Genomic DNA, 8,628 nt, shown 5'->3' with positions numbered 1-8,628 from the left:
CCAACTGCATCAGTAGTAATAAGTGACAATGATCAAGACCATCGTCCTGCTGTTATAAGCTTCTCAAGTTGTGCAACTCCAAGCCTCAAAAAGAAAAAGGGAAACAACATGTCATGCAGCCTATCTCGATGCCTCCTTTTCAATAACCATTTGAAATCAACGCACATCAAATGTATCAACATCGAAGCAAATAAATAAAGATACTTCTGATCTTCTTGATGATGTCTGAAAAATTGCATTCGATCCGTGCAATGCCAATGAAATTATTTCATACCTTTAGTTTTTTGGAAGCTTGATAAATTATTTTCAAAACAATTCTTTATTTCCCCCTTATAAAAGTATTTATTCACTTCTATTGATATGTGATTTTGATGCATGGTTCTTCATTTTATATATTAAAATTTTAAATATTGATATTGACGAATATTTCAATACAAAAACAAATAACATTCAAAGTATCTGTAATGGGACATTATGTAACTGATGCTGTCTCAATGAATAATGTTGTCTCATTTATTATAGTTCACTTATAGCCTGTATAAGAAATTTATACTTGCTTGTTTACTGCCACTGTTTTATGTTTTAATAACAGGTGCAACAGGACGAGCGTTCCTCTTTAACAGAGTGGTAAACCTTCAATACAGTGAAGTACAGGACCGTGTCATGTTGACTGGACGACATATGGTCAGGGACGTCTCTTGCAAGTCATGCAACTCAAAGCTGGGCTGGATCTATGAGTTTGCAACTGAAGACAACCAAAGATACAAAGAAGGAAGAGTGATTCTAGAGAGAGCTCTTGTGCATGAAGTAGATGGCATGGATGAGCCTATAGTCAATGACAGTTGAAATAGACAAATACTTTTTTTTTAAAGAAAAGGTTGCTTTCAATATGATCATCTACTTCTTCTTCAGGAGGATAATTTGAAAGACTTGAGTCATACAGCAAAATATCAATTAGTTCAACTTAATTAACTCTTTAGTTTGTTAGTTTTTTTTATCTCTAGAGATTTTTTTTTAAAGTGTTTTTAAAAATTTAGTTGTTGTTTTTTTTTATTTTTTTTTTTCAAATAAAGGCAGCATAGGTCTTAACATTATTGACTGAAACCTTCTAGAAAATAAATTGTGTTAAAAAATAAATAGTTTACTGGTTTCATACCTTGACAATCTAAGTGCCAGCCAGCAGAGTTTGTTTTATTCTACTTTGCTGTATGTTCTGAAAGGTTAATTACTAAGTAGATTGTAAATTTACTATTTACTGGTGTGCAGGGCTGGCCAGATTTCATTTGGTTTTGGGCTCAACCATTAGAGTAGACTAAAGGAGATGGCTCTTAAAAAAAAAAAAAGCTTTGGGAAACACTGGTGGCTATGTGGTGGAATGCTTGCATGGTGTCTCAATGACAGTGTTAAACCCATTTTAAATGTTTACTTGTGAATGTGTGTGTGTGTATTTTTAGGAGTGTGTTTTTAATTATTAGGCTAGCAAGAAATTCTGTCTAATCTATTAATATTAGTTTGAATGACATCTGATGTATCAGCGATGTACTTTTTGTTTGTGATGATGTTATAGATTTTATGTTGTGACATGCTACATTGAATTAAAATCCATATTTACTAAGACATTTTTTTTGCATGAAAAAAATTGCATTACGCCTTTTCTTTAAATTTTATTTTCATTCATCCTAATCTTTTTATACTTTGTTTTCAGAAATTATCCAGTTTGATAGCATGTTTAAAAAAAAAAGAGCTTGCTTTTTTGTGTGTTATATATAGGAGTCTATATATAATTAAAAGTAAGGCATTATTTCCAAAAATAGGTAAAAATTATTTGTTTTAACTTTCAGATAGATCATCACTATAATGAGCACACCTCATATGCAGCAATAAAAAAACCATTCCATCCAAACTTTTGCTATTGTATTTTTACAATGTCTCTATTTATTCCATACTTTGAATATCTGGATTCTAAAGTTTATTTTCACTAATTAGGGTACAGTCAAGATGTTTTCATTCTCTCCCCCCCCCCCCCCCCCCCCAACCTTTATAGTTTTTTTTTAAAAGACAAAAGAATTTTGCTATTTCCTGTAACATGTTCAACATTTGATCAGTTTGTTGTATCACTTATTTGTCATGATGGCCTTCTCAATGGAAGGGAAGTTTGCAAAAGTTAATTTAACGGGCATGCTAAATATGGAAATAATGTGATAATTTTTTATTTGTTTTTTTTTTTTGGGGGGGGGGGGGGGGTAAATGTTTTGTTTATTAAAATACTAAGAAAAATTATGTCATTTGTGAAATTAATTTGTTAAAATTTGTTTATTATTTTTGACAGAAATCAAAAAATCCAATCTCATAAACAACTATTAAAGTTATTTAAAACACCAATGTAATTAAAGTATTTCCATGGGCCCTCATCACATCATGTTACATTAATATTTTGTGGAATACTGTAAAAACAAGATGTAATATGTAACAATACATTTGAAATAAAATATATATATATTTTTGGAAAACAACGACTTTGTATATTGCTTTTGTTTGTTATTCTTTATTGAATAGCAGAATTATCACATGAAACAATGTATCTACCAAAACATTTTGAGACGCTGATCCATTTTTATGAAACATAAATTACGTGTAATCTCTATATGCATATACAAAGTGGAAGAAGAGCTTTAATTTATAATGGAATTTGATACATTGATTCGAAAACCACGAATAAGAAATGATGTCCCCTGGGAGGCTTTGAAATAATTCACTGATGAGTCCCTGGGTTTAATTAAATGTACCAGTAGTGACAGTCTGATGCTTAATGAAATATAGTGATAGTTCAATGAAGTGTACCAATAGTCAATAGATTAATGAGATGCTGGTCATTAATACAAGGTAGCCACACAAGTTTGGGTTATTTTTAAATTTAAGTCTCCATTTGCTTTAGACGTAGCTGCTTTTGCTGAATAATTTTAACAATATTAGCACGATACTCCATGGTTAAATCTTTAATATTCTTTTCAATCTTACGCCCTGACATGTTCAGCAGATCTCTCACCATGAATGTATTTAAAGTGTTAGTTGGTAAAGACATGACAGAGCCTTTCTTATCTACTTTAATAGAGGAAACAGATTTAATTTCACAAGGAAACTGCAGTGTAACTGACTGATTTACCTCCTGTGACATGGTCTGTACAAAAGAATTATGATTTTTGGTCTGAAGATGTACAACTTTAGTTGGCACAATATGAGAATCAACATTGTTTTGAGCTGTCGGCATTAAGTCAGGAACAATGTTACTTTTGGAAATATTTACATTCTGTGAGACTTCACAGCTGTTGAAACAAATAGAGCCCTCACAATGTGATGTAATTAATGGATCTGTAGAATCTTGTTGCCTTTGAAAAAAGCTAATTTCATGTTCGGGTAACAAATTTGAACTTTTATTTTGTTTTCTTGACTTACTTTTAGACGTTTTCTGTCTTTCAGCATTGCTATTAAAATCTTTACTTTTGAATGCAACAGATTTGAACATGGTAATCCATTTTCCTTTAACTTCAACTTTTGTTAAGTCACTGTAACTACGAGAAGAGTGATGATGAGATTGACTAATGAGTCCATTAGCATGTGCAGTAGTATTGGTAAGCAATTTATTACCAATTATTGCTTTTTTAGTTTTCTTTCTTTTGGCGTTACATGTGGTAAGAGCAGTTTTGACTGGACTCTGTTTTTTCTTCTCTGGGAATGATTTACTTGTGTTGCAAGGTTTGATGTTGGTGACGTTACTTTCTGTCAGACTATTTATGCTCAAAGAAAGGGAGTCATTGAAAGAGATGCTATCATGTCTCTGAATGAATTCATCTGTAGTTGCAGCTTGGGTCAATGACAAACAAAAATCAGAGGCTGAGCTACAATAATCATAGGGTTTGTCTGCAAGGATATTGTGATCTATATTACTCAATATATTTTTCCAGAATTCATCACTTTCATTTATATCATCAATATTAGGGCTAGTGATGTTTCCATTTAAGGAAGGTGATGTATGCAGCTCATTAAGTTGTTGCTCTCTATCACTAGAATGATAAAATGAGTCTGCAAGGCAGCTATCCACATCTATAGCAGCATTATCTGCTCTGTATGTGAAATGTTCAAAGTCAAAGAAGTCTAAAGAGGAGTTCATATCATTGTGTAGGTATCTTTCATCCCACAAAGGACTATCACTCAGAGGATTTAATTGCTCAAATGAAACCTGATCAATCTTTTTATTTTCCATTATATTTGAAATACATGAATGAGTTTTCAAAAAAAAGTATTTTTCATTTAGGAGAATCAATGTTAATAAATGGTGTGACTTTGAAACTTTACTTGTTACAAAACTCTTTTTCAAACAATTTTACGTTCTTTGTCGCTCTCTTGATGCACAATACTGATCACAGAATCTGAGTTTTTTGGGGGAATAGAAATAATTTTAATTAATTTTTCTTAAATGCTTATAAAAAAATAAATAAATTGTATAAATAGATAAAATAGATTTAAAAAAACAAACAAATTAAAAGAACATAAAATCAAGGCTTAAAGCCTTCTCCATCCCCCCCCCCCCCCGGTGATTTCCTTTCTGTGATGTCTGACTGTCTCTATTTTCCCTGGTACTGTTCCCTGCAGGAAGGCCTTTGTGAACCCGCCATACAGCTTCAATTTGCATTTGTTGATATTGGTCAGCAGGTCATTGTGGGACCCTATTGCCATTCAGCCCATTTACTGCCCATTGTGATTCTATTTCAAATTTCCTAAAGTCAATGATTTAATTAGCAGAGTTTAATTATCATGCATGACTACATAAATACATGAATTAGTGTAGGATTTAGTAATCTTTTTTGAAGCAAAATCTGTAATTTATAAGATAAGATAGATCTAGATTTAATAGTAGACTACAGCTAATACTAATATTAATTAAATTCAAGAGAATTTGAAATCAAATAGATCTACATGAAATAGAGTTATAGATTTAGACTAGATCAGTAGATTACTAAGTAGATCCTATATCAGATAATCATGACATATCTAAATCTGAAAGTTAAGTTGATCTAGTAGACTCTAGTAACAAAAAACATTATCATTAACACTTAAAAAATGAATTAGCTATCTAGATCAAGATTAATTATATATAGTATCCATCCATCTCAGTGGTGTTAGAGGGCCCTGGCCTGCTTTAGCACATCTCTCCATTCTGATCTATCCTGTGCTTTACTACTCCATGCCTGGACCTTTAGCTGTTGTTGATCTATCTGCCTCTACATCACCAAGCCACCGTACCTGTGGTCTGCCTTTGGGGCGCCTGCTGGAGAACAATCTTTGCTCCTCTGTACTCTGGCGTTCTTCAAATTGTTGGTAGCCTATATTTCTTGGTACAAATCCTCCATCCGGTTTCCTCATGTAAAGTACCATAAATTTTTCTTAGGATTTTTCTTTCCCAAGTATTGAGCAGATTTTCTGTGGTTTTTGTCAGCATTCAGGTTTTGCTTGCATCTATGACTACAGATCTGATGATGGTTTTGTAAATTGTTTTCTTAGATTTAAGTTTGCTTTTAAGCATCTATTGTGTGTTATAGAAAGCTCTGTTGTCTGCCACTAGTCATTCCTTTACTTCTGGCATTAGGTCGTTGTTGGAATGTATCATACTTCTTAAATATTTAATCGTTTCTACGTTTTCAAACTTGTGGTTATTAATTTTAATAAATTGTTCTGAACTTCTGCTGATTTTCTCTTCTCATTAGAATATACTTGGATAACTTGGTTTTGTTGTCATTTATTTCAAGACCTGCTGGTCAAGATGCTTCTTAAAGTTCTTCCAGTTGTGTGAAAAATCTAGCAATGTCAGAGGCATCTCTTACCCAAAGGCATTATAAGGCAATGTCATCTGCATATACGAGATATTCATATTGTAGAGGTTGGCTGTATATTGTTCCTGTTTTCTCTTCTGAAGTAGTTAGATCTAGTAATGCTGTAATACTAATAGATGAGATATATCTAAGTATTTTCTAATTAATAAATTATTGTAAAGTAGTCTAATATTAAATAATAATAAATAATAGAGTCTAGATGATATTTTTTTAGTCTTATTAATATTAGACTTATTTATTATTAGATCATCAGATCATATGATAGATACTAATGATAGAATCTTTCAATCTAGTGACTAGACTCGAGTAGTGTCTACTTTAGTACTTAGTTAATAACTTAGACTAAGACAATTGAATTTACCTTGTAGATTCTGTGTTGATCTAGATCTAGTAACAAATATAGATCTAGAATAGATCTGTTCAGATTAACTATAACCTAGATGGAAGTCTACTAGACTTCTAGATCTAGATCTATCTAGATTTAGACTCTAGATTATCGACTCTTGCAAAAATTCTGATAAAAATCGTCACATAAGTTTAATATATTAAAATTGTTTCCAATAACAAAGAGTTACGTATTGAAATCACATATATCTAGATATCTAGGTCTGTGCGTAAAAATACATCTATTTCAAGTTATCCTTTCTCCTTTTCCCCCAATAAAACACCTTTTTTTTCTTTAAAGTAGACTAAATTTTAGACTAGATCTATATGGAATAGGAGGCTAAGCGGTTAAGCGCGTGGCTTCCGAACCGGAGGTAACGGGTTCGAATCCTGGTGGAACTGGGATTTTTAATTTCGGGATCTTTGGGCGCCTCTGGGTCCACCCAGCTCTAATGGGTACCAGACATTAGTTGGGGGAAAGTAAAGGCGGTTGGTCGTTGTGTTGGCCGCATGGCACCCTCGTTAGGCCTAACCGTGGCTTCAAAAATAGATGACCTTTTCATTATCTGCCTTATAGATCACAAGGTCTAAAAGGGGAACTTTTTACTTTACTTTATGGAATAGACCTGTGTGTTTACATTACAGTGTTAAATTATCTTACAGATCTAGATTTACATATCAGACATGTTAATTAAATTCTTAGGCTATTTATTTCAGTCCGAGACAAATCAAGATTTTTCCAGCCCACCGACATCTGCCGTTTAATGGGCTATTTTATTAGTCTAGAATATTCATTAATGAAATTGGTTTTAACATAGACCTAGCCTCATACCTAGACTATTAGGCTAAGTCTTGTATGTTGTTCAGTAATTCGCCTTGGTGCAGTAACATTCGCCTTATTTTAATAGCTGCTATTAGGCATACACGAGATTAGCAGAATACAAAGATCGCAATGAGATTCAACACCTTCGTTAGTGCTATTGTGCAGGAATTATGTTTCCAGTCAGTATCAGGCACCCACACTACCAAAGTAGAATAAAAAGGTGAACAAACCATTAAAAAGGACAATACAGAAAAAAAAAAAGAACAAAGGAATTTTTAGAAGCTAGTCTTAGGCCTACAATTTATTTAATGAAATCGGTATAACTGCGAATTGTATTAAGCTCAATCAAACCCTTTTAGAATGTGGATCAGTGGTGGCCCTAAAAAGGACCTTGAAAAAAAAAAAATTCAGGTTAAAATAAAAATAAAAAAATTTCAGTTATTGATGTTGTTTATTTCATTTTCGTTTCCGTCCCCGTCTCGCACAAAACACGACAAGTTGTTTGCCTGTGGGAATCTTCATGCTGGAGATCTTTTTGAGAGCCTGACGTTTGTCCAGTCTACGGTGCCCTTTACGGCAGTGGTGATGATGGCGTCTTCTCCTGCGGCAGCATCTTCGTCTTCTGCGTCGCCTCCTGCAGGACCTTCGACGACGTCGTCTCCTACAGCAGCGCTGGCGTTTGCTGCACGAGGAGCACTTTCGTTTCTCTTTAGACTTTCGCGGTGGTTCTTCTTCCCAAAACATAAACCGTCCTTTGGAGCCTTCCGGACTGGTCAGCTGCTTGGCCTTGAGTGCAGATAAGATGGCTGGTCTAATGTCCGTGTCGAGACTGATCTGTCCTTGGGAGACGAGGTACTTTTTTATATCCTTAGCTGTAGACCCACGGGTGTCCTTGAGAGCGATGACGGCTTCGCGCACATGGCGAGCGATGGCTTTGTTCGATTCCCTTTCCATTCTAGGAAATCCGTCCACGTCTGCTCAATACGACCCTTTAAGATGGTAACGTGGGCCGTACCGCGCGCATAGTGTCTTGGAGACATTTAATTTTTGTGCGAACGTCTAAGAAAGCCCATATAATCTCATATGCCTTCCAGTCCGTGGATAAGCTTCGAGAGAGCATATTCTTTTTTGTGTGATCTACCCAGATGCAGCTCATTTTTTGAGGGGGGGGGGGAAGAATAGGCCTATAGTAATATATACTCTATGAAAGTGTATGAGCATCTTTTTAAGGTCATATGTCGATCATAATATTGGGGGGGGGGGATTTTTTTTCCTTCATAGTTAACCTTTTCTAACTTGTCGTCGTCTGCTAGATCTAGATCTAAATCATAAACAAACCCAGTGCCGGAATTTTAGTAGGTGAAGTGGAGGCGCTGGGCAGTTGTTTTTTTTTTTTGTGAAGGCCTCTAGCCTTCTGTATAAATGCACTTAGTAATATTTAAAAATTTAATCTCATATTTGCGAAGAAAGAAATAAAGTACACTTCTTAAAAGTTTAATCTCATCTCCTTATTTTGTTGTACCGGTAGAGGCG

The 8,628-nt window shown here is 34.2% G+C and overlaps 2 protein-coding genes across 2 annotated transcripts; both read right to left on the bottom strand.

Annotated features, from left to right (window-relative positions):
- Positions 1 to 1,934: 1,934 nt before the first annotated feature.
- Positions 1,935 to 6,410, bottom strand: LOC129925039 (uncharacterized). The gene is made up of 2 exons (XM_056023238.1): positions 6,250 to 6,410; positions 1,935 to 4,427 (listed from the first exon to the last, which is right to left on the bottom strand). Exon 2 carries the CDS (start codon positions 4,259 to 4,261, stop codon positions 2,915 to 2,917), a length of 1,347 nt encoding a protein of 448 aa, XP_055879213.1. The 5' UTR covers positions 4,262 to 4,427; positions 6,250 to 6,410; the 3' UTR covers positions 1,935 to 2,914.
- Positions 6,411 to 7,551: 1,141 nt separating this feature from the next.
- Positions 7,552 to 8,049, bottom strand: LOC106065048 (histone H1, gonadal-like). The gene has a single exon (XM_013223806.2). The coding sequence runs from the start codon at positions 8,047 to 8,049 to the stop codon at positions 7,552 to 7,554; it is 498 nt and encodes a 165-aa protein (XP_013079260.1).
- Between the last annotated feature and the right edge of the window lie 579 nt (positions 8,050 to 8,628).

This window comes from Biomphalaria glabrata, chromosome 3, assembly GCF_947242115.1.
Source record: "Biomphalaria glabrata chromosome 3, xgBioGlab47.1, whole genome shotgun sequence".
Lineage (NCBI taxonomy): Eukaryota > Metazoa > Mollusca > Gastropoda > Planorbidae > Biomphalaria > Biomphalaria glabrata.
The sequence above is the reverse complement of the archived record's forward strand: the minus strand, read 5'-3'. Positions and strand labels throughout refer to the sequence as shown.

Bases quoted from the DNA above. Each gene is read 5' to 3' on its own strand.
- LOC106065048 (XM_013223806.2), bottom strand. From the start codon at position 8,049: ATGGAAAGGGAATCGAACAAAGCCATCGCTCGCCATGTGCGCGAAGCC.
- LOC129925039 (XM_056023238.1), bottom strand. From the start codon at position 4,261: ATGGAAAATAAAAAGATTGATCAGGTTTCATTTGAGCAATTAAATCCT.